The sequence below is a fragment of the Callithrix jacchus genome, chromosome 8 (genome assembly GCF_049354715.1).
Source record: "Callithrix jacchus isolate 240 chromosome 8, calJac240_pri, whole genome shotgun sequence".
Lineage (NCBI taxonomy): Eukaryota > Metazoa > Chordata > Mammalia > Primates > Cebidae > Callithrix > Callithrix jacchus.
This window is the reverse complement of record NC_133509.1, coordinates 74,001,246-74,028,520: the sequence shown is the minus strand read 5'-3', so window position 1 is coordinate 74,028,520 and position 27,275 is coordinate 74,001,246. Positions and strand designations below refer to the sequence as shown.

The following is a 27,275-nucleotide window of genomic DNA, read 5'->3' as shown; positions in this document are numbered from 1 at the left end:
TTAAGAAAACTGACTAGCCATGTGCAGAAAGCAGAAACTGGAACACTTCCTGACACCTTACGCTAAAATTAACTCCAGATGGATTAAAGACTTAAACATAAGACCTAACGCCATAAAAACCCTAGAAGAAAATCTAGGAAAAACCATTCAGGACATAGGCATAGACAAGGACTTCATGACCAAACACCAAATGCATTGGCAACAAAAGCCAAAATAGACAAATGGGATCTGATTGAACTCCACAGCTTTTGCACAGCAAAAGAAACAGTCATTACAGTTTATTGGCAACCAACAGAATGGGAAAAAATTTTTGTAATCTACCCATCTGACAAAGGGCTAATGTCCAGAATCTACAAAGAACTAAAACAGATTTACAAAAAAAAAAAACAAGCCCATTCAAAAGTGGGCAAAGGATATGAACAGACACTTTACAAAGAAGACATATATGAGGCCAACAAGCATGAAAAAATGCTCATCATCACTGGTCATTAGAGAAATGCAAATCAAAACCACATTGAGATACCATCTCACACCAGTTAGAATGGCAATCATTAAAAAATCTGGAGACAACAGATGCTGGAAAGGATGTGGAGAAATAGGAACACTTTTACACTGTTGGTGGGAGTGTAAATTAGTTCAACCATCATGGAAGACAGTGTGGCAATTCCCCAAGGACCTAAAAATAGAAATTCCATTTGATCTGGAAATCCCATTACTGGGTATATCTCCTAAGGATTATAAATTGTTCTATTATAAGGACACATGCACATGAATGTTCACTGCAGCACTGTTTACAATAGCAAAGACTTGGAACCAACCCAAATGCCCATCGATTATAGACTGGACAGGGAAAATGTGGCACATATACACCATGGAATACCATGCAGTCATAAAAAATGCTCATCATCACTGGTCATTAGCAAAGTTGCAAGATACAAGATCAACATGCAAAAATCAGTAGTGCTTGTATATACCAATTAATGAAATATCTGAAAAAGAAATCAAGAAGGAAATCCCATTTATAACAACAACAAAGAAAAAAGTAAAACACCAAAGATTAAATTTAAATAAGGAGGTGAAAGACCTTAACAGGGAAAACTGCAAAACACTACAAAAGATGAAAGAAATTAAAGAGGATATCAACAGAAAGACTCCATCCCACCATCACAGGATTGGAATAATATTGTTAAAATGTCCATGCTACATAAAGCAATCTATAAGTTTAATGTAATCTCTATCAAAATACCAACATAATTTTTCACAGAAATAAAAAACCAATCCTAAAATTCATATGAAACCAAAAAACAGCCACAATTAACCAAAGCAATCCTGAGCAAGAAGAATAAAGGTGGGGACATCATATTGTCTGACTTCAAAATATATTACAAGGCTACAGTAACCAAAACAGCATGGTACTGGTATAAAAATAGACCAATAAAACAGTAGAGAACCCAGAAATAAATCCATGTATTTACAGCCAACTGATTTTCAACAAGTTTCCAAGAACATACACTAGAGAGAATGTTCTCAATAAAGAACTCTCTCAATAAGAATACTCTCAATAAATGGAGTTGGGAAAACTGGATATCCATATGCAGAACAATGAAACTAGAAGACCCTTATCTCTCACAATATGCAAAAATAAACTCAAGATGGATTAAATACCTAAACATAAAGCCAAAACTATAAAACTACTAGGAGAAAATATAAGGGGAACACTACTGGACACTGTCTAGACAAATATTTTATGGTTAAGATGTCAAAAGCACAGGCAACAAAAACAAAAATTGACAGATGGGACTATAATAAACTAACCGGCTTCTACACAGCAGAAGAGCAGAAGAAAACAACTGAGAGACAACTGGTTGAATGGTAGGAAACATATGCAAACTATTCATTCAACAAAGGACTAATATAAAAAACATACAAGGTACTCTCTGGTTAAAAAAAAAATCATTAAAATGTGGGCAAAGGACCAGGTGTGGTGACTGACTCAAACCTGTAATCCCAGCACTTTGGGAGGCTGAGGTGGGCAGATCATGAGGTCAAGAGATCAAGACCATCCTGACCAACATGGTAAAACTCCGGTAAAACAAAAATTGGCTGGGCATGCTGGCACACCCCTGTAGTCCCAGCTACTCAGGAGACTGAGGCAGGAGAATCGCTTGAACCCAGGAGGCAGAGGTTGCAGTGAACCGAGATCGTACCACTACACTCCAGCCTAGGTGACAAAGCGAGACTCGCTCAAAAAAAAAAAAAAAGTGGACAAAGGACATGAATTCACATTCTGAAAGACATACAAATGGCCAACAGGTATATCACCTCCCAAAAGGCTACTTCCCAATATATCACTTTGGGGGTTAGCATTTCAACATATGAATTTTGGGGAATATATTCAGACCACAGCAAGCACCAAATGTAATGATGTTTTCACAGTTCTTATTTACTTAATATTTTATTCAAGCATTCATTTCACTTTGAGTATTTCTTTTTAGTTTTTTTTTTTTTTTTTTTTGAGGTGAGAGTTGGAATAGAAAGGCAGCAAAAGTACTTCACAAGATCAGTGTTCCAAGCAACACCTGGGGAAATGCTAGTGTGAAGTACTCCAATTATAAATTTATCACTGCTTAATTAAAGAATATTTAATCTTCTGTCTTTTGGCACTGAAAAAAAAAATCTAAAACAAAAACAACCAGCTGGTCAACATAAGTATCGTGATATTTGTTATGCTTCACTGCCTTTCCTTCTGTAATCATATTGATGTGCAAGAAGCCCATTAATGACCTACAAATCTGATTTAGGGAAACACAAAATATAGAGTCCAAAGCTCAAAATGATGACACATCACTCACTACAGTTATCCTATAGTAAATCTCAATATTCCACACAGAAAACACTTAAGTATCTTACAAAAGAAGAGGGGGAAAAATAGCAAGAAAGAAACTGTGCAAGAAACTCAGTGAATAAACTAAGAAGAACAAAATTCTGAAATTCACCATTAGATAATGTCCTGGTTTTCTTTAAAATATAATCAATGTTTGCATATATACCCAAAGAACTATAAATTGTTCTACTATAAAGACACATGCACACATATATGTTCACTGTAGCCTTGTGTACAATAGCAAAGACCTGGAACCAACCAAAATACCCATCAATGATAGACTGGACAAAGAAAATGTGGTACATATTTTTATGGCTACTACGCAGCCATAAAAAATGATGAGCTCGTGTCCTTTGTAGGGACATGTATGAATCTGGAAACCATCATTCTCAGCAAACTGACACAAGAACAGAAAGCCAAACACCGTATGTTCTCACTCATAGGTGGGTGTCAAACAACGAGAACACATGGACTCAGGGAGAGGAGCATCACACACTGGGGTCAGTTGGAGGGGGTAGGGGAGGGTGGGGAGGGATAACATGGGGAGAAATGCCAGATATAGTATGCACTTAGAGTACAATAAATTAATTTTAAAAATAAAAATAAATAATAAAAAAATAAAATACAATCAATTTTAACTTTTAAAAGTGTATTAATTTGTTGCTTTGGGCCATTCACGTCTATTTGCGAGAAAGAAAGCACATTTTTCATAACATAAATGAAGAAGAAAGACCCATGTAAGTTTTAGTTTTGTACCTCAAAGTTATAGGTAAAAAGAAAAAAAGTTAATTAATAGAGCCATATTTACAGAAAAACTAGCTGACTTTATTATTATTGCCAAACAAGTCTTTAAATCAACTAAAATTTACTTATTTAATTAAGCATAAAGTTACTTTCACATTTGTCTACAACCACAGTAAATACAGTTCTTGGCATAAAGACACAGCCCTTAGAATTTAAAGCCTCCCCACCTGCAAGATTACATATATAAAAACTCCGACTATTGTTTATGTAATAGTGGATTAGTTAACCAAATTAAAATAGTTATACTATGTAGAATAAAATAAAATGGAAATAATTTACTCATAAGATTTATATTTAAATCATCTTTATTTACAAAATACTATCCTGAGAATAATAATTCCATTAAGCTTCAATTTGAGCAAAAGTGTAATCACTTAAGTAACAGCAGTTACTTAAACTGAAAATGAGATCAGTCAAAATTACTTTTGAAGAGAGAGAAAATATTGTCAGGTTTCTTGCTGTGGTTCTGGATGTTCAGGAGCAGGCTCATTCGAAGGTGCAATCAACCCTGAAGGGAACTCACTTCTACCTTCAGAATTCGGGGGCGGGGGTAAAAATCCAGGTCTTGGGGGAAGGTAAGAAGGAAAACCCCTCGGTGGATAGACATTTCTCACTGTTCAAAGAGATTGGTAAAACACATTTTTTAACTTTAAGAACCTGTACTGTGCACTAATAAATTAAGTTTATAATTTCCATTACCTATTCTTTTATTTGAAAATTGACACCAGAATACTTAATCTAACAAATTAATTTTTACAACATTGAGAAAAATGTACCTCTTCAAATATAGATGAGTAAAGGAAATATTATTTTTTTATGTAATTTTTGTCCTATCTTAATACCTGTTGTTTTAAAAAAAGAGGAATTATTTCAAAATATATAAAACCTACTGTAAGAATAACTTTTTCTTTATCAAAGTCCTTCTCAAAAAAAACATTTTAACGTAATATAATTTTCACCAAACTTAAAATTTACATCGATTCCCAATTCTCATTTGATGTTATACTAAAACATTTCCTGTTATATCACTGAGTCCCAATTCTGATTTGATATTATACTAAAACATTTCCAGTTATATCAAAGACCACCTTAAAATTTCCCCAAACAAAATTCATTTTAATTCACTTTAAGCTTTAAAAAGAGAGGAGAAACAAGGGAAGGAATGCCTACATGAGACACTCATTGGCAAAGCCTAGTATTTGGTAACCACATATTTATTCTACAGAACCCTATAGTTAAAAACGGTAAAGTATGAAAATAAAAGCAACGTATTATTCCCTTGTTCTTATGTGAACCTTTAAAAGAATTCAATAAATTCAACGGTTAGGTCGTACATAATAAATACATTTTAAATTTTAAATAAGTATGACTACATCAGTACTACTTATGAAAAAGACTTTTAAAAATAACTTAGTAATTTTAACGCTAGAATATAAATTTTAAATAGTTTAGCTAACTGCCAGAATAACCAGTTGCTACCAAACAAGGTACAGATAATTTTAGTTCTATCATAAGACCTGCAAAACGTCAACTATTTTCTTGACTACCAAAATATAGAAATAATTCTATATTATTAAGATGAATCAAGTTGAAACCTCATTATAGTCCACTTATGGCTGGCTGCCTTCCCAATTTGGAAAAGTAATGGTATACTCACAGAATGCTAGAAAAATTTTTCCTCCACTGTGTTACTACATGAACATATAGTAAAATATCTCTGATTAGTAAAACACATACTGAACTTAAAAAAAATTTTTTTTATACAAAACAAGCATACTTGCAAATGGAGCATGTGGTGGACCTGGGAAATCCCTTGGTGGAAAATAATCTCGAGAAGCTCCAAACATGGTTCCTGGAGGAGGTAGGGGGAAAGGAGGTCCTCTTCTCACGAAGGGGCCCCTTGTATCCACTGGAAACAATGGACCTCTCATAGGAGCAAGAGGTGGAGGAACAAAGCCAGGGGCAGCTGCTTCATTTTCAGCGGGGAGAGATGCATCAGGCACATTTAAATTCTATAACAAATTGACATACGGTAGTAACTAAAACAGCAAAATTTGCAGTCGTTTTCTTGAAAATCTCAAGCTTAGAGACAGAAAGCATTCCATGATATTCTTAGAAACCTCCACAGAAAGATTCAAACAGCTTTCCACATTAATATATCAGCTATCACACTTTGGCTATCACAAATATTTTATTAAGTCAACAAAAAACAGCTTTAACCAACAAAGTAGTATTCTGGCTAAAGATAAAACAGAAACATAGCCCAAGAACACCAAAATATATATTCTTTTATCAAATATATACTGGGAAAAAAGAAAATACAAGATGTCTATGTTTATATTTTCCAAAAATCAATATTTTAATTCACAAAAATATACTTTAAAATATTCAAATAAAAATCCAAGGTGGGGGGAATATTAAATCTTGTTCAACTACTAAACTAACTCAAACTCCTAGTCTGCAAATTCTATTTTATCGCCATAGCTTACAATCTACAAAAGAAACAGCTTTAATGCTACATAGAAAGTATTATTAGTCAGCCAGATGCAGTGGCTCACACCTGTAATCTCAGCACTTTGGGAGGCCAAGGCGGGCAGGATCACCTGAGGTTGGGAGTTCGAGATCAGCCTGACCAACCTGGAAAAACCCCATCTCTACTAAAAATACAAAATTAGCTGGGTGTAGTGGTGCATGCCTGTAATCCCAGCTAGTCAGGAAGCTGAGGCAGGAGAATTGCTTGAACCCGGGAGGCAGAGGTTGTGATGAGCAGAGATCGCACCACTGTACACCAACCTGGGCAACAAGAGTAAAGCTCCAACTCAAAAAAAAAAAGAAAAAAGAAGTTTATCAGTCAAAAAGAGAAAATCAGCTTTGTATCAAAATCTAGATGATTAGCTGTATTTATATTCTAGTAAACCATAAGATTAGAAGACTGGCTCAGACCTGTAATGTCAACACTTTGGAAGGCCAAGGCGGGTGGATCTTCTGAGGTCAGGAATTCAAGACCAGCCTGGCCAACATGGTAAAACCCCATCTCTACTAAAAAAAATACAAAAATTAGCAGGGTGTGGTGGCTCATGCCTATAACCCCAGCTACTCAGGAAGATGAGGCAGGAAAATTGCTTGAACTTGGGAGGCGGAGGTTGCAGTGAGCCGAGATGGTGCCACTGCACTCTAGCCAGGGCAACTGAATACATGGATACAATTCCACTTTCAATACTTACACCAAGATCATCTTTGGTATCATTTCTACTGGATTCCATTTCTGAAGGCACTGACCCATCTAGACATAAAAGTTAAACCATGAAATGTACATGATTAATCCTTCATTCCTTTAGTATTTCCAGATCACAAAACTCGTATTTTTCCTACTCCCCTTGTTGGCACATAAACCAGCTGGACACCAACACGGCATATCGGGGCCACAAGAAAACCTTGAGGTTCCTAGAAATTCTGGCAGACTCAAGAGTTCTGCAGTGGCATGTGGCAGTGATTCTCTTCCTAAGCAATCCTGCTGCTGCAGCATGCTAAAAAGACACCTGGGAGGAAGCACGTCTCTCCTTCCTTCTTTTCCCCCTCCCTCCTTTCATTTTTCTCTCCCATCCTCTTTTCCTTCCTCCTCATCTTTCCTTCCTTATTCCTCCATTAAGAGAGACTAGCCATTGGAATTTAGCTACTGTTCCAAAACTTTGTTATCATCAAGAACTGCAATCCCCTCTGACCACAACTACCTCTCCTCTTCTAGCTTTCTCATTTAGTAACTCACTACATCTGTCCTTGGAAGTCACTGATGTTCCACTCCTCTGACCAGTGAGTTTCCTCCCTCACTTCCTTCCCCAATTAACTAGACTCCAAAGTCCATGACTTCAGCCAGTTATCAATATTCTTGTCTTACTGGTCATTTTTCACATGTGCTTCACAACACTGAAATATTCAACTACAAACAGTAGCACTTAAAAATTATTATGCCAAATTAGGTATTAGTCAACCAGTATTAAAAAACTGACACATGTAAAAAATTTTAAATAGCATAGAAATGAATGTTTAATCTCACATTACTTTCACTCCATTAAACCTGATGTAATGGTGGGAATACAATTTCTAAAACCAAACAGAAAGAATTAATTATACTTCTGTAAGACCTTGGGACTGCTTTCTTTGCTTGTTATTTTTACACTCTTACAATCTGATTTTTGGCCAGGCACAGTGGCTCATGCCTATAATCCCAGCACTTAGGGAGGCCAAAGAGGGCAGATTACTTGAGGTCAGGAGTTTGAGACCAGCCTGGCCAACATGGTGAAATCCCTCTACTAAAAACACAAAAAATTATCTGGGAGTGGTGGTGGGTGCCGGTTGTCCCAGATACTCAGGAGGCTGAGGCAGGAGAACCACTTGAATCCAGGAGGTGGAGGTTGCAGTGGAGCCGAGTTGGTGCCACTGCCCTCCAGCCTCGGCAACTGAGCGAGACTCTATCTGAAAAATAAGGAGGCCGAGGAGGCAGATCTCCTAAGGTTAGGAGTTCAAGTTCAAAAAATAAAATAAAATACTGATTTTCTAGGCTAGGCAAAGTGTCTCATGCCTGTAATCCCAACACTTTGGGAGGCCAAGAGAGGTGGATTGCTTGAGCCCAGGAGTTCAAGACCAGCCTCAGCAATATGGCAAAACCTCATCTCTACAAAAAATACAAAAAACTAGCCACGTGTGGTGATGGACTCCTGTAGTCCCAGCTATTCAAGTGTTGAGATAGGAGGATCACTTGAGCTAGGAGGTCGAGGTTGTGATGAGCTGAGATCATACCACTGCATTCAGCCTGGATGACAGGGCAGGGCACATGCTCACTTGCGCGCACTCTCTCCCTCTCTCTATATATATTTTTTCTTTAATATTCTTTTAAATAACAAAATATTTATTCTCTGAAATAGTAAACTATTTCCACTGGATAATACTCTCTCTTTCAAATATATGTCCTTTCCTAAGGAAACCTTTTACCAATACATGTACTTTAATTCTTGACTTAAAAAAAATTTTTTTATTTTCTTAATGTTCTGTACTTCTGGTTGATACACTGCATACATCTATTTCCCAACTTTAATGGGTTGCTGTGAGGTAGTTTAAGCAAAAGAGAGTCTACAAATAGTAGACTGCTCAGTATATGTTAGTTATATCTAAGTATGAAATGTTTAAATAATATAACTGATTAAAATATCAACAGAACATGCATCTAAATTGTTTTCTGGTGGATTTTTATGTATCCATTCACACTTGCTTGCCTTATTTCCCTGATTACTAAACATGACATGTGTAAGTGGAATAGAAAAATCAAAAAATTAGTCATAGAACAGAGTAAAATTTATCATCATACGTATAAGGAGTACACCTATTACCATAGTGCTCAAACCAACCCACCAACATATATTTGAATGCCATGTCTGTGTACAATATAACAAGAAACATAAAACCGGGATGTTTTCAGGAAAGAAATTTTGGCCTTAGAACTACCAGAGATGGCAATTATATTGGCCTTTAATCTAGCTTCCAATTCTTTAGTATGAAACTGAAATTTCTAAAGAAGAAAAACACAAAGTACTTCTTACCCATTTTATCCAAAGAAGGCATATTAAAACTTCTGAGTTCTGCTGGTCCAGACAGTCTACCAGAATTAGAATAAAATCTGTCTTGCCTTTGTGGATGAAGAGCTGAATCAGGATATGATTGTCCTTGAAAATAAGTTTTTAAAATGTTTTCATTAATAAAAATATAAATCAAGTTTACTTAAGTTTAATGTATTGAACTTATACATTTGACCTCCATTCTAAAACTTAAACTCGTCTTCTTGGTTGACAACAGTAAACAATTTCAGAAGAATTGCATATTTTATTATAGCAATAACTTTCATAGTAAACACAAGCATAATTTGCTACTTTGGACTCTGAAAGTTTCAATTACTATGTGTAAATTAGAATAAGTGAAAACAGAATTTAGTTTTATACATATAAGTGAATTCATTTAACTTTCAATTTTAATAATAATGGATGGAAGTAAATACATCAATATATCAAAAAAAAGACCCAAGAGACAGCTAATAAAATAAGGAAAAAAATAAAAAGGAAAAAATGTTTTAAGCACAGCAAGAAATTTAGCAGAACAGGTGATAATTTGTCATCAAAACAGAAAGAGTATCATTCAAAGGTCATCATTGTCAAACTTTCAGTAATATTGACATTTTGAAATTTAGTATCTATTCCAGACCAAATGGAAAGAGACAGGTGCAGTGGCTCACACCTGTAATCCCAGCACTTTGGGAGGCCGAGGAGGCAGATCACCTGAGGTTAGGAGTTCAAGACCAGCCTGGCCAACATGGTGAAACCCTGTCTCCACTAAAAACACAAAAATTAGCCAGGCATGGTACCGCATGCTTGTAATCCCAGCTACTTAGGAGGCTGAAGCAGGAGAATCACCTGAACCCAGAGGGGCAGAGGTTGCAGTGAGCCAAGATCATGCTACTGCACTCCAGCCTGGGTGACAGAGTGAGACTCCATCTCAAAATAAATAAATTAATTAATTAAATGAAAATAAATTTTAAAAAAAACTAAAGCGAAAGATCTCTCTGACTCAACAGATGAGTAAAAGTTTCCCATTGCTGAAATAAAGAACATCTGGAGAGACATAAATTTGGACACCAATTATCTCAGGTGCTTCTACAGCTACCCTCCTTTGTCCGCAGGGGTGATTTATAATGACAATATGGTATTAGGTTGGTGCAAAAGTAATTGGTTTAATAATTCCTGGGTCCTGGTGGAACTCATCACTCTTAGTATAGGTAGTCTATCTCATTCTTGAGAGGTGATGGCAGACTGCTAGACTAGATATGCATATGTCCACCTCCAAAAAAAAGGAGAATTGTGTAACTTTCCCCTGTCCTATTACAAATACAGATTAACAACCCCAAATTGCCTCTAATGACTGACTTTATAGAATCAGTGTTAGATATGTCACTTCTCCTCTGACTCTGCCATAGGGGACCTTATTGACACATCATCTCTCCTACACAAAACCAAAGAAATCACCTGGCATCAACCAGAGTCAATAAAGAGAGTTATATTTAATCCCAATGGTCAGTGGATGTGACAGAGGAGAGAAAGATCCAGATAGCTTGAAGGCTCATTTATACTCCCTTTCAAAATCTCAGGGAGGAGCTGTTTCAAGGGGTTTGAGTTAGCCTAATGAAAGAAAAGGTCAATACCAACCACCAAGACCTAAACTGAGTTTCCCCTTTCTACTTCAAACACAGGATTAATTAAATGGTGGAACTGGGCAAGGGGATGAAATAAAGAACCTGAAAATCAACTCTTTTTAAATCAGGTCTCAAGATGCCACATAATTATTTTGCTTCTAAATTATATCCCCACACATCAACAACCTCAGAAATAAAAAACTTTGTTACAAATGTACTACTTTAGTAAACTACATGGCTACGTTGCCCTCCACTGGCAAAAACAATTCATTCCTTAAATCTTACCAGGACCTAGTATGTGTCAGGCACAAACAATACAGTGTTGGTCTTGATACAAGTCCATGCCCTTATAGTCTAATTGTCATAGAAACACAATGTGATTAATGACTTAATAAAAGGAAATATACATAAGAGGTAGCCTATCTACTTCTGATTGCAGCAATCAGAAATGAAGTCTGAGTCAGTAAAGCTTGCCCTGAAAGAAAAGTATAGATAAACAAGTAATCAAGGGTGTTCTAGTCAAATGCACATACATACATACACTCATATGCACATATATACATACACATAATATGACACAGCTATGTGGAAAGCATATGACCAACGAACGACTGAAATGAACTATGGAAAACAAGGACATGAAAGGTCCCTTTCTTTTTTGCTTTCATACTTTTGTTTTCTATCACCCTTATAATAGAAGAGATGATTAAAAAGAAAGAATGGAAGAAGAAAAAAACAGAAGAAAAAATAAATAAGGAGTGGGAATAAGTATACTGCAGAAATCAGCTACTCTCACATATTTCATTCATGGCTTCTGCTGAGGACGATGGAGAGATGTCTATAAAAAACAAAAACAGGCCAGGCGCGGTGGCTCATGCCTATAATCCCGCACTTTAGGAGGCCAAAGCAGGTGGACTGCTTGAGGCCAAGAGTTCGAGACTGCCTGGCCAACATGGTGAAATCCCGTCTCCACTAAAAACACACAAAAAATTAGCTAGGCATGGTGGCACAGACCTGTGATCCCAGCTACCCAGGACACTGAGACACAAGAATTGCTTGAACCCAGGAAGCTGAGGTTGCAGTGAGCCAAGATCCCATCACTGCACCCCAGCCTGGGTGACAAAGCAAGACGCTGCCTCAAAAAATTAAAATTAAAAATAAAACAAAAAATATGCATATCCTATCATTTCACCTAGCAATTCCATTTCCTGGACTCATCTTGAAAGAATATATATACAAAAAGTGTATTAGCTGCAGCATTGTTAGTAATGGTGAAACACCAGAGACACTCTAAATGCTCACCAACAGAACTGGATAAATATATTGTGATTTCTTACATATTGAAATACTATACCACAATTAAAGTAATAAATTCTATATATATTAACATGGAAAGAAATCAAGTATGTAATGCTAATAAGGGAGTTTGGTAAAACAGAACTTTACTTTTTAAAAAAATCATTATTTGAATTGAAAGTCTACACACACTAAACTCATGAGTGGCTGCCTCTAGGAAAGGAAGGTATTATGCCCAGAAAAGGAAATGTAATAGTGTTCAACTGATTTATATAGTTTATTTATACATTTCTATGTTTTATTTACACATTTACACACAAAAAAACACATATATATCTGAAGCAAATATTAATATGTAAATTCCCAAAGCTGATATCCAGGACTGTGCTATAATATCTCAATTTGTCATGTTCACCAAGTTACCCAACCTTTCTGTGCTTTTGTTTCTTCATCTATACGGGAATAACAGAATAACACTCTTAAGAGAGTTAGAATGATTAGTAAATGGCATTTAGTCCAACACAAATAAATTTTATAGTTTTATCAATATCTGATGATAAATTAAGCTTATTGTTATGATTACAAACTATATTAAAAATAGAGTGTTGACTGGTCTCATTCAAATTTATGACTATAAATTTCAAACTGATGCTTAACAATGCCCTGTTTTCATACTACACTTTACACTAATGTTTGAGTTCTCACCCAAACATCATTAATTTCTCCTTCTAGCCTGAATTATTCCAATCAGCAAATAAATGTTATAATATTATCCATCTTTAAAAAACAAAATATCTCTCCATCCAGCTACCATCTCATCTCTTTTTCATTCAAAGCAAACATTTTCAGAAAGTTGTCTATATTTGTCCCTAGATCTTAATCTCTCCTCAACTTAGTCTCTTCTGGAAGACTGACAAAGTAAACACAGATGTTTAAAGTTTATAAAAACGCATACGGTGGCAATTTATCAACCAAATAATCATTAGAATTTATAAAGGATCAGTATACAAAATATAAGTGATTAAGAAATATGTATTCCCAAAAAAGTAGTAGCCTAAAATTTGGGAACAACTTTAAGTAAATATCATTCTTTGAGAGGATAAAAGCATATACCAAGACTTTAGAGCACCTTATTAAGTATGTGAAGACTACAAGTTTTCATCAAGGAGATCAAAATGAGCCTTAAGACAAACTGTAATTCTACCAAATGAATCTTGTCTGAAAAACTGTTCAGAAGCTAGAAGGACAATGAACATAAATGTCTACAAATCAGAAACAGTGAAGTAAAAATCTATGCCTATGTGTTCAAAGCTATCCAAGGTATTTTGATCTGCTTAGCATACTTTTGTTTCTCAAGGAAAGAGTCAAAACTGTTCTCATCAATTTAGCTGTACACTCTATGTCTCTTATTTGTTCAACTCTTCAAGAACAAGAGTTTTTAACATGCCAGGCTAAAGACCACACTTAACTCATGATTATACCACCAAAGTATAGTTGCTTACTCTCTTTGCTATGCTTACATAAAATATATTACCCAAATCAGTAAAAGATAAGAACCAACAAAAGTAAGAAAAACCGTATACACACTCCTTGTTCTTTTAAACAATTAAAACTAAGAATACTAAAGTTAAAAAAAAAAAAAAAAAAAGTACAAGGAGGGCTTAGTGGCTCATGTCTGTAATCCCAGCACTTTGGGAGGCCAAAATGGGAGGATTGCTTGAGTCGAAGATTTTGAAACCTGCCTGGGCAGTTTCTGGAGAGACCCCATCTCTACAGAAAATTTAAAAATTAGTCTAGTATTAGTGGTGCATTCCTATAATCCCAGCTACTTGGGAAGCTAACGCAGGAGGATCACTTGAGCTCAGGAGGTCAACGCTGCAGTAAGCTGTGTTCATGCCACTACACTCCAGCCTGGGTGACAGACTGAGATTCTGTCTCAAAACAAAACAAAATAATAAAGAAAAGAAAATAAATTTTAACTGACAATTAAAATTCAGTAAAATTAAAAATTCTATTTCTTAAGTTATACCAGACATATTTTAAGTACTTACTAGCCACATGTGCCTAATGTCTATCATACTGGACAGTATAGATATAAAAAGTTTTTATATCATTGCAGAAAGTTCTACTGGACCGAGCTGTTATAGTAAAAGATCTGTTTCAGTATTACATTCATTTCATTAACTCATCACTGAATTACACAACCACACCTTTTTAATAATTTATTCCTTTTTATCCCAACATCTCGAATAAGGTGTTCAGTAGAAATTATTTTAAAAATGAAGCAAACTATACCATATAGACCCTAAAAATATATTTGGAACTAAAAATATAGAGTTAACAGTTTAACTCCTTCTCCTTGGGAAAGCTACTAACCTACTGTATCTTTCTATCTAAATCTATGGCACCAATTTTCAAACTATATCCCCCAACCTGAGCTACAGTTAGAAGTACTTATCTAGCAGCACCATAAGACAGGGAAATGAATGAATGAATGAATGAATGAATGAATGAATGAATGAATGAAGTCATCTGCAGCAGGGATCCCTAACCCCTGGGCTGCGGGCTGGTACCTCTCTGTGGCCTGTTAGGAACTGGCCTGACAGCAGGAGGTGCGTGGGGCAAGTGAGCATTACCACCTGAGCTCTGCCTCCTGTCAGATCAGCTGAGGCATTCTATTCTCATATGAGTGCGAATTCTACTGTGAACTGCATAGGTGAGGGATCTAGCTTGCACATTCCTTTTGAGAATATAACTAATGCCTGATGATCTGAAGTGAACGCTTTCATCCCCACAACCACCATGGAAAAATTGTGTTCCATGAAACCAGTCCCTTGTGCCAAAAAGGTTAGGGACTGCTGATCTACAGGATAGTGACACTATCTACTTAATAAATGATGATACCTCACTCTGATTTCTAAAAGTGAAGACAAAAGAAGCTAATACATACAATTGGAAAGTGTTTGTGAGAATCATCTTTGCTATACAGTTAACTCTGGCAAAGAATTATATGAACAATTTAAACTACTTTCTTACCAGGTCTCTTTGATCTATAATATTTACATTCTAAATATGAAAACACTTTTGTGTTTTTTCTTACAGACTGAAGTGCTGAGCAAGATAAACACATTGATAAATTTTTGTTGCAGGTTAGTATTTATAAAGAATTTATAATGAACTGGCTATTCTCAGGAAATATTTCTGTTAAAATTTGAATTCTGATTACTATATGATATGTGAATATTATCAACTTACTTATATTATTCATCAAGAACATTTTTTGCTGCTAAAATCATAAGATTTCCAATTAAACTTGTAAGATGAAAAACCAAACTGAAAACTATCCCTTTATCTGCTAGTTATATCACTATCCTCAAATTGTGAAAAACATTATATGCTTAATACCTACACTTTTCTATATGTGTATGATATACAATGAGGATTTTTACATTTTTAAAAGAGTCAGAGAAATCTGCAAAAATACTAGAGAGATCCTGCACACCCTTTACTCAACGTTTACATCTTTCATAACTAAAGTGTATTGTAACAGCCAGAAAATTGATATTGGTATACAACTCATGTGTACAGTTCTATGACACTTTATTGCATGTGTAGATCTGTATAATCACTATCAGTTTCAAGATACAGAATTATTGTACCACCAAAAACATCTCCCTCGTGCCACCCCTTTATAGTCATACCCATCGCCCACCCCCACTACTATCGCAAACTCTTACATTCACCAATCTGTTTTCCATTTCTATATTGCTATTTCAAGAATGCTATATATGGCCAGGTACGGCAGCTCACACCTACAATCCCAGCACTTTGGGAGGCTGAAGTGGGTGACTCACTTGAGTCAGAAGTGCGAGACCAGCCTGGCTAACATGGCAAAACCCTGTCTCTATTAAAAATACAAAAATTAGCCAGGCATGGTGGCATGCACCTGTAGTCCCAGCTCCTTGGGAGGCTGAGGCAGGAGAATAGTTTGAACCCGGGAGGCAGAGGTTGCCGTGAGCCAAGATCATACCACAGCACTTCAGCCTGGGGGACAGAACAAGACTCCATCTCAAAAAAAAAAAAAAAAAGAATGTTATATACACAGAATAATACAGTATGTACACTTATGAGGCTGGATTTCTTTACTCAACCATTGAGATGCTTCCAAATTGTTGCAGGTATCAATAGTTCACTATTTATAGTTTGATGGCATTGTGACCAAAGAACATACTCTGTATTATTTCACTTCTTTTAAATGTGTTGAGGTTTGTTTTACGCTATGGCCCAGAATATAATCTATCTTGTAAAACATTCCACTGCTACTTGAAAAGCATGTGTACTCTGCTGCTGTTGGGTAACTTGTTCCATAAATGTCAATTAGGTCTTGTCGGCTGATGGCAATGTTCAGTTCTTCTATATATTTGATGAGTTTTCTCTTCAGTTGTTCCACCAATTGCTGAGAGAGGGATGTTGAAGTCTCCAATTATAACTGGATTTGTCTTTTTCCTCTCAGTGCTATCACTTTTTGTTACCCATACTTTGTAGTTGCTGTTTGGCATATGCACACTTAAGATTTGCTGTATCTTCTTGACCCCATTTTCTTTTGATTAATGTTTGTACAGTGTATCTTTACTATCCTTTTACTTTCCACCTACTTATATATTTGAATGAGTTTCTCATAGACTGTATATGGTTATGTCACTATATAACATAAAAGGTATAAAGAAATAAAACAAGTTTTAAAAACCACACTAAAAGCCAGGCATGATAGCCCGTGCCTGTAGTCCCCTGCTATTTAGGAGACTGAAGCAGGAGGACCACTTGAGGTTAGAAGTTTGAGACCAGCATGAGTTGTAACATAGCAAGACCTCATCTCCAAAAACAAATTAAAACAAAATAAAAATTACCCAGGCATTGTGGCATATGCCTACGGTCTCAGTTCCTTGGGAGGCTGAGAGGGGAGGATTGCTTGAGTCCAGGAGTTCAAGGCTACAGTAAGCTATGACCATGCCATAGCAATCCAGCTGAGTGACAAAGTGAGTCACTGTCTCTAAAAAAAATCTTTAATACATTTTCTTAAATCACACTAAAGGATAAAAAAGTGAAGACCAGAAAGCAAATTTCTTGATTTCCAGTCCAAATGCTTTTTCACCTAAGCCAGTCTTGGTTCTAAACATGCAAACAAATTAAAAGCACATATAAGAATGTTAGATGAATAGATATACTGCAGACTATTCAACACTGTATAAAATTTTGTATACATATTGTGCTTCAGCAGAATTAGTTCTATCCTAATAAGGTAGCCAAATCTGTGTACTAACCTTTAATAACCATTTATATTCCACACAGAGTTTTAAAAGAAAACTTTAAAAAGAAGTTTTAAAATCCTTATTAATTAGGTAGTGTCTGCTATTGAAAATAATGAAAATAAAACGTTGATTACTTGAAGAAACTAGGTGTATACTTGCTAATAAAACCTCTAAGTAATAAGAATGTTTGGATCAAAACCACAATGAGATTCCATCTTACCACTAGTCAGAATGGCTACTATTAAAAAAAGTCAAAGTAACAGACGTTGGCAAAGTTGCAGAGAAAATGAAACACTTTTACACTGTTGGTGCAAATATAAATTGTTAGGCCACTGTGAAAATCAGTTTTAACATTCCTCAAAGAACTTAAAACAGAACCACTATCTGACCCAGCAATCCCATTACTAGGTATATATCCAAAAGAAACTAAGCCATTCTACAAAAAAGGCACGAGCACTCCTATGTTTATCATCCCAGCATACTCACAATATCAAAGACATGAAATCAACCCAGATACCCACCAAAAGTGGACTGGACAAAGAAAATACAGTACTTATACACCATAGAATACTACACAGATGTAAGAAAGAATGAAATCACGTCCTTTGCAACAACATGGATGCAGCCGGAGGCCATTATCCTAAGTGAATTAATGCAAAAACAGAAAACCAATTCTCACTTATAAGTGACAACTAAATGCTGGGTACACATGGACATAAAGATGGCAACAACAGACACTAGGGACTACCAGAGTAGAGGGAAGAAAGAGGAAGGGAGGCAAGGGCTGAAAAATTGTGGGTACTATGCTCACTTCCTGGGTGATGAGTTCAGTCATACCTGAACCTCAGCAACACACAATATACCCATGTAACCTACATGTATACCTTTTGAATCTCAAATAAAAGTTATTATTAAAATATTTTTTTAAAGAATGTCTGGAGGGGGAGGACTCAAGATGGTGCTGTGAGAACAACCCGGGATTGAAGCTTTCGTTGAATCCACGGAGAGGTGAGTCAGAGCTGCATTTCCAGACTGATCTTTGTTGCCCACAGAACAGGGAAATTCCCAAGTATAAAAAAGACGCGGGACGTCAGGCAGATGTACCGCCTGGCGAAGCCAGCAGCCGGGGTGGCAGCGGCCGGCCCTACCCAGCGCTCCCCACAGGGCACGCTTGTCCGGGTGCCCTGTTGAACCGGGAACCCGTGACTTGAGAGGGCTGGACTTGAGACTGAACGGGACTCGGAAAGTGGACCAGCCCAGGGGATTGCAGGGACACAGCGTTTGGGGTAGCCCAGTGGGACGGACAAAACCGTGATTCCAAACGCTCCCCGTGCAGATGGTCCCTGAGACACTCTGTGGGGGAGGGGCGTCCACCATTACCGAGGCAACCCGCCCCTACTGAGATACACGCCCACTGCTGACGCAGCCTGCCGTTGCCGAGGCAACCTGCCCCTACTGAGATACACGCCCACTGCTGACGCAGCCTGCCGTTGCCGAGGCAACCCGCTACAACAGAGACTCCGCAGCAGGGCGTAGCCTGTGGCGGAGACCGCAGCAGAAGAACAGAGTCTGCAGCAACAGGGCGAACCACACAACAGCAGGGCAGAGCCTCGGCAGGCAAACAGTGACTAGACTGCCTCCTAGCTGGGCAGGACACCTCAACGGTTATCCAAAAATAAAGCCTGAACCCCCAAGACAGAGCATTTGAGAAAATAAAGGGTTTTTTTAATGAGCTCTGTTGCAGCAGAATCACACATAGCAGCCTAACAGCCCTGAATGAACAACAGAGTTCACAGCTCAGCAATTGAGCTCATATAAAGTACAGACTGTCTCCTCAAGAAGCTCCCTGACCCCTCTATATCCAAAAGACTGACATTTGGCAGGCATCATCCTGGACAAAGATATCAGAAAAAGTAACTGGTAGCATCCCTCACTGTTCCACAGCTGCTATATGTACACCCCAGACAAGCAGGGCCTGGAGTGGACCTCAGCAGTCGTACAGCGAAGGGGCTAGACTGGTAGAAGGAAAACCAAGTAACAGAAATACTTCATCATAAACAATCTGGGTGTCCACTCAGAGACCCAATCGAAAAGTCAGCAACTACGCAGACGACAAGTGGATAAATCCACAAAAAAGGGAAAAAACCAGCGCAAAAAGGAGGAAAACACCCAAAACCAGAACACCTCGCCTCCTAGAAAGGACCAAAACTCCTCACCAGCAAGGGAACAAAGCTGGACGGAGAATGACTGTGATGAAATGACGGAATTAGACTTCAGAAGGTGGATAATGAGAAACTTTTCTGAGCTAAAAGAATATGCATTAAATCAATGCAAAGAAACTAAGGAACTTGAAAAAAGATATGAAAAAAGATTTGAGGAAATAACAAGAATGGATAACTTAGAGAGGAATATGAATGAATTAAAGGAGCTGAAAAACACAATACGAGAACTTCGCAAAGCATGCACAAGTTTCAATAGCTGAATTGACCAAGCAGAAGAAAGAATATCAGAAGTCGAAGATCAACTCAATGAAATAAAATGAGAAACCAAGATCAGAGAAAAAAGCGCAAAAAGGAATGAACAAAGTCTTCAAGAAATGTGGGACTATGTGAAAAGACCTAACCTACGATTGATAGGTGCACCAGAAGGGGACAAAGAGAATGAATCCAAGCTGGAAAATACTCTTCAGGACATCATCCAGGAAAATTTCCCCCACCTAGCAAGACAGGCCAACACTCAAATGCAGAAAATACAGAGAACACCACAAAGATATTCTGCAAGAAGAGCAACCCCAAGGCACATAATCGTCAGATTCAACAAGGTTGAAATAAAGGAGAAAATACTAAGGGCAACCAGAGAGAAAGGTCGGGTCACCCACAAAGGGAAGCCCATCAGACTCACAGCAGATCTCTCGGCAGAAACACTACAAGCCAGAAGAGAGTGGGGGCCAATATTCCACATCCTTAAAGAAAAGAACTTGCAACCCAGAATTTCATATCCAGCCAAACGGAGCTTCAGAAGTGAAGGAAAAATAAAATCCTTTGCGAACAAGCAAGTACTCAGAGATTTTGTCAACACCAGGCCTGCTTTACAAGAGCTCCTAAAAGAGGCACTACACATAGAAAGGAACAACCAGTACCAGCCATTCCAAAATCACACTAAATGCTAAAGAGCATCAACATAATGAAGAATCTACAACAACTAACAGGCAAAACAGCCACTTAGCATCAAAATGGCGGTATCAAATTCACACATAACAATATTAACCCTAAATATAAATGGACTAAATGCACCAATCAAAAGACACAGACTGGCAAATTGGATAAAAATCCAAAACCCATCAGTGTGCTGTATCCAGGAAACCCATCTCACATGCAAGGATACACAAAGGCTCAAAATAAGGGATGGAGGAAGATTTACCAAGCAAATGGAGAGCAAAAAAAAACAGGAGTTGCAATTCTCATCTCTGATAAAATAGACTTTAAAGCAACAAAGATCAAAAGAGACAAAGAAGGCCATTACATAATGGTAAAAGGATCGATACAACAAGAAGAGCTAACAATCCTAAACATATATGGACCCAATACAGGAGCACCCAGATACATAAGGCAAGTTCTTAATGACTTACAAAGAGACTTAGACTCCCACACAATAATAGTGGGAGACTTTAACACTCCACTGTCAATATTAGACAGATCAACCAGACAGAAAATCAACAAGGATATCCAGGGCTTGAACTCAGACCTGGAGCAAGCAAACCTGATAGACATTTACAGAACTCTCCACCCCAAATCCACAGAATATACATTCTTCTCAGCACCACATCACACCTACTCTAAAATTGACCACATAATTGGAAGTAAAGCACTGCTCAACAAATGCAAAACAACTGAAATCATAACAAACAGCCTCTCAGACCATAGTGCAATCAAGTTAGAACTCAGAATTCAGAAACCAACCCAGAACCGCACAGCTTCATGGAAACTGAACAACTGGCTCTTGAAGGTTGACTGGGTAAACAATGAAATGAAGACAGAAATAAAGAAGTTCTTCGAAACCAAGGAGAACAAAGACACAACATGCCAGAATCTCTGGGACACATTTAAAGCAGTCTCTAGAGGAAAGTATATAGCAGTAAGTGCCCATATGAGGAGAATGGAGAGATCCAAAATTGACACCCTATCGTCAAAATTGAAAGAGCTAGAGGAGCAAGATCAAAAAAACTCAAAACCCAGCAGAAGACAAGAAATAACTAAGATCAGGGCTGAACTGAAGAAGATTGAGACACGAAAAACCCTTCAAAAAACCAATAAACCCAAGAGCTGTTTTTTTGAAAAGATCAACAAAATAGACAGACCACTAGCCAGATTGATTAAAAATAAAACAGAGAACAACCAAATAGATGCAATAAAAAATGATAAAGGGGAAATCACCACAGATTCCACAGAAATTCAAACCATCATCAGGGAATATTACAAACAACTCTATGCACATAAACTAGTAAACCTGGAAGAAATGGATAAATTCCTGGACTCCTGTGTCCTCCCAAGCCTAAACCAGGAGGAAGCTGAAACTATGAATAGACTAATAACAAGGTCAGAAGTCGAGGCAGCAATTAAGAGCCTACCACACAAAAAAAGCCCAGGTGCAGACGGGTTCACAGCCGAATTCTACCAGACACACAAAGAGGAGCTGGTACCATTCCTTCTAAAACTATTCCAAATAATCCAAAAAGAGGGAATCCTTCCCAAATCATTTTACAAGACCAACATCATCCTGATACCAAAACCTGGCAGAGACCCAACAAGAAAAGAAAACTTCAGGCCAATATCCATGATGAACATAGATGCAAAAATCTTCTATAAAATATTGGCAAGCCGATTGCAACAGCAAATCAAAAAACTTATTCATCATGATCAAGTAGGATTCATCCCAGGGATGCAAGGCTGGTTCAACATACGCAAGTCTATCAACGTAATTCACCACATAAACAGAACCAAAAACAAAAACCACATGATTATCTCAATTGACGCAGAGAAGACATCTGACAAAATTCAACAGCCCTTTATGCTAAAAACCCTCAATAAACTCGGTATCGATGGAACGTATCTCAAAGTAATAAAAGCTATTTATGACAAACCAACAGCCAATATCATACTGAATGGGCAAAAACTGGAAGCATTCCCTTTGAAATCCGGCACTAGACAAGGATGCCCTCTCTCACCACTCCTATTCAATATAGTACTGGAAGTTCTAGCCAGAGCAATCAGGCAAGAAAAAGAAATAAAGGGTACTCAAATAGGAAAGGTGGAAGCCAAATTGTCTCTATTTGCAGACAACATGATAGTATACCTAGAAGACCCCATCGCCTCAGCCCAAAACCTCCTGAAACTGATAAGCAACTTCAGCAAAGTCTCAGGATATAAAATCAATGTGCAAAAATCACAAGCATTCGTCTACACCAATAACAGACTTAAAGAAAGCCAAATCAAGAATGTACTGCCATTCACAATTGCTACAAAAAGAATAAAATACCTTGGAATACAACTCACAAGGAATGTAAGGGACCTCTTCAAGGAGGACTACAAACCACTGCTCAACGAAATCAGAGAGGACACAAACAGATGGAGAAACATTCCATGTTCATGGTTAGGAAGAATTAATATCGTGAAAATGGCTATACTGCCCAAAGTAATTTACAGAATCAACGCTATCTCCATCAAGCTACCATTGACTTTCTTCACAGAACTGGAAAAAACCACCATGAACTTCATATGGAACCAAAAGACAGCCCCCATATCCAAATCAATTCTAACCAAAAAGAACACAGCGGGGGGCATCACACTACCGGATTTCAAACTATACTACAAGGCTACAGTAATCAAAACAGCATGGCACTGGTACCAAAACAGAGATATAGACCAATGAAACAAAACAGAGGCACCGGAGGCAACACAACATATCTACAACTATACAATCTTTGATAAATCTGACAAAAACAAGCAATGGGGAAAGGATTCCCTGTTTAACAAATGGTGTTGGGAAAACTGGCTAGCCATGTGCAGAAAGCAGAAACTGGACCCCTTCCTGACACCTTACACTAAAATTAACTCCAGATGGATTAAAGACTTAAACACAAGACCTGGCCCTAGAAGACAATCTAGGCAAAACTATCCAGGACATAGGAGTAGGCAAGGACTTCATGACCAGAACACCAAAAGCATTGGCAACAAAAGCCTAAATAGACAAATGGGACCTAATCAAACTCCACAGCTTCTGCAAGGCAAAAGAAACAGTCACTAGAGTGGATTGGCAACCAACAGAATGGGAAAAAATTTTTGCAGTTTACCCATCTGACAAAGGGCTGATATCCAAAATTTACAAAGAACTCAAACAGATTTAAAGGAAAAAAACAAACAAGCCATTCAAAAGTGGGCAAAGGATATGAACAGATACTTTACGAAAGAAGACATACATGAGGCCAACAATCATATGAAAAAATGCTCATCGTCACTGGTCATCAGAGAGATGCAAATCAAAACCACAATGAGATACCATCTCACGCCAGTTAGAATGGTGATCATTAAAAAATCTGGAGACAACAGATGCTGGAGAGGATGTGGAGAAATAGGAACACTTTTACACTGTTGGTGGGAGTGTAAATTAGTTCAACCATTGTGGAAGACAGTCTGGCGATTCCTCAAGGCCTTAGAAACAGAAATTCCATTTGACCCAGCAATCCCATTACTGGGTATATATCCAAAAGACTATAAATCGTTCTACTATAAGGACACATGTACATGAATGTTCACTGCAGCACTGTTTACAATAGCAAAGACCTGGAATCAACCCAAATGCCCATTGATGATAGACTGGATTGGGAAAATGTGGCACATATACACCATGGAATATTATGCAGCAATCAGAAATGATGAGTTTGTGTCGTTTGTAGGGACATGGATGAATCTGGAGAACGTCATCCTCAGCAAACTGACACAAGAACAGAAAATGAAACACCGCATATTATCACTCATAGGCGGGTGATGAAAAATGAGAACACATGGACACAGAGAGGGGAGTACTAAACACTGGGGTCTATTGGGGGGAAAAGGGGAGGGAGTGGGAGGGGGAAGTGGGGAGGGATAACCTGGGGAGAAATGCCAAATGTGGGTGAAGGGGAGAAAGGAAGCAAAACACACTGCCATGTGTGTACCTACAGAACTGTCTTGCATGCTCTGCTCATGTACCCTAAAATGCAATTAAAAAAAAAAAAAAAAAAAAGAATGTCTGGAATAGGGTACATGAGAAAAAAGGTAAGTTATAGCAGTTTTTTTCTAACTATATAAGCTAAGAAAAATTTTCTCCCTTTTCAATGTATTTAACAGCGCAAAAATAAATGATTCCTTATAATTATGGAACTATTTAAATTATTTCTGCTAACTCATCTTAAGTCAATGGAAATCTGAAACTTTTCTTCCAAGTAGTAATATGTTAAGAAAATATACACATTTTACAAAGTATCCCTAACAGACTAAATGATGGATAATCTCAACTGCAGAATCCACATTTTTCAGAAACTTACTTTAGTTGTCATATTATTTTTTAACATAAGTATTTTAAATTAAAATATTTTAAAATTTAAGAAAAATATTAAAGACAATTATTAGTGAGAAGGAATCTTCATGAGTCCCAATAAGTCAACCTTACATAAAAGAGAGGCAGATCACTTTAGAACATCACCATTCCTGTTGTACAGAAGTCAATATTTTCTCTGTTTTTGTGTGTCGGGGGTGGGTGGACAGAATCTCACTATTTTGGCCAGCCTGCTCTAGAACTCCTGGCCTCAAGCAATCCTCCCACCTCATCCTCCCAAAGTGCTAGGATTCCAGGCATGAGTCACTACACTCATCCAGAAGACCGTATTTTGAAGGAGAGAAAATAGTGACAGGTAAAATTTATTGCCCAAGGTTACACAAAAATCTAACAGCAATGATAAGATTTTAAAAGCCTAGGCCAGGTGCAGTGGTTCAACACCAGTAATCCCAGCACTTGGGGAGGCCGGGGCCTCAGGTGGATCACCTGAGGTCAGGAGTTCAAGACTAGCCTGGCCAACATGGTGAAACCCCATGTCTACAAAATACAAAAAATTAGCTGGACATGGTGGCACATGCCTGTATTCCCAGCTACTCAGGAGGCTGAGGCAGGGCAATCACTTGAACCCAGGAGGCGGAGGTTGCAGTGAGCCGAGGTCGCACCATTGCACTCCAGCCTGGGCGACAAGAGCAAAACTCCATCTCAAAAAATATATATGTGTTATTTTCTCTTTTAAGACCAAATATAGAATATTTTTGTAACTTTAGGTAGGAATGAATCTAACCGGGAAACGCATTTAATTTATGCTAGTGCCTCAGGAGTCATTTAGCCCTACTCACTCATCATAAATTTTACAACAATACTGAAAATTCCTTTAATGTGTCTTTAGAAGTACCCTTGTCTATGACATTGAGATTACAGTTGACACAGGTAGGCCCTCTGTCCAACCAAATGGACCAAGTTCATTATTTAGAGATACTCTGTAGAATGGACACATATCTCTCCCATGAAGATATCAATTTAGAAGCTCACAAATTTTTTTAAAGTATGGAGACCAGGTTCCATTTCTAGTAAGGTGAGTAAACTCAGACTGACTCTCCTACAAATAACTATAAACTCTAGACAATATAAAAAAAAAAAAATTGCCTGAAGCCCTTAAGTATGAACAAAAGCAGGAAAACTTAGAAAAGAAGTGGGAGTTTGGAAGAAAAAAGGAATAGCAACTAGGTAGGGGGTGCATTTTCCACTTTTATGTTGTAGCCTGAAGGAAGACCACAGTGAGTTTCAGCACACAGCAGTCAAAACTCAATAAAACTTTCTTGCCTGAAGAACAAGTGCACAGAGCAGAGCCCAAGGCAATGGGATTGGGATATCCTAGAAAAGAGAAAGCCAGAAAGGTAGAGCCCAAAATTCTGGGTATAATCTCTGCCCAAGTCTATGGCTGACCCCCTGAACCACACATGTAAAAGGCAAATTTAAGCAGTTTTCAGCTAAGGCAAAAAAAACTGAACTGATATTTGAGTTATCTACCACAGAAGAGAAAAAGTCTGCAGTTTAAGCCTCAAGTGAATGGTCTTCTAAAACAAGACCAATAATACTCTTAGAGAAACAGAATAGAATCCAGAATTGCCACAATGTCTAGGATACAAAACAAACTCATCAAGAAAGAGGAGAATGCGACCCATCCTAAGGGAAAATATAATTACTAGAGGCCAACCTTAAGATGACCCTGATGTTAGAATTATCATGCAATGACTTTAGAGCAGTTATTATAACACTAACATACTCAATGGTTTAAAAAATGCATATAATGAATAAAAAGATTTAAAAAAAACTCAGCAGAGAAATCAAAACTATAAAAAAGGAACTGAGATCCAAGATGGCTGATCACTAGCAGTTCAGGATTGTAGCTCCAGGTGAAAGCGCAGCGAACGAGAGGATGCCACACTTTCAGATGAATTTTTGTTGCTCATGGACCAGGAGATTCCCAGCGGAGGAGCCCCACAGGTCGCCAGCGTGACTCTTGTGGCTAGCCTGGCAGTTTTGCCTGTGACTTGGCGCGGTGGTTCTTGGTGCAGAGTAAACAGGACTGGGTCCCCTTTGGGTCGACGTTTGAAGCTCCAGGAAGGCAGAGTCACCTTTTAAGCTGACTGAA

General features: G+C 37.6%; 1 protein-coding gene across 22 annotated transcripts in view; it reads right to left on the bottom strand.

Moving 5' to 3' along the window:
• Positions 1 to 3,687: 3,687 nt before the first annotated feature.
• MIA2 (MIA SH3 domain ER export factor 2) overlaps positions 3,688 to 27,275 on the bottom strand; it is a 121,385-nt gene continuing 97,797 nt past the window's right edge. For all 22 annotated transcript variants that reach the window (XM_078334816.1, XM_054239890.2, XM_009005973.5 and 19 more), the window contains 4 exons: positions 9,283 to 9,405; positions 6,913 to 6,971; positions 5,466 to 5,700; positions 3,688 to 4,301 (listed from right to left, as the gene is read on the bottom strand). In XM_078334816.1, coding sequence (XP_078190942.1) covers positions 4,135 to 4,301; positions 5,466 to 5,700; positions 6,913 to 6,971; positions 9,283 to 9,405 — 584 coding nt within the window. In that variant the 3' untranslated portion in view covers positions 3,688 to 4,134. The remainder of the gene's footprint in view (positions 4,302 to 5,465; positions 5,701 to 6,912; positions 6,972 to 9,282; positions 9,406 to 27,275) is intronic.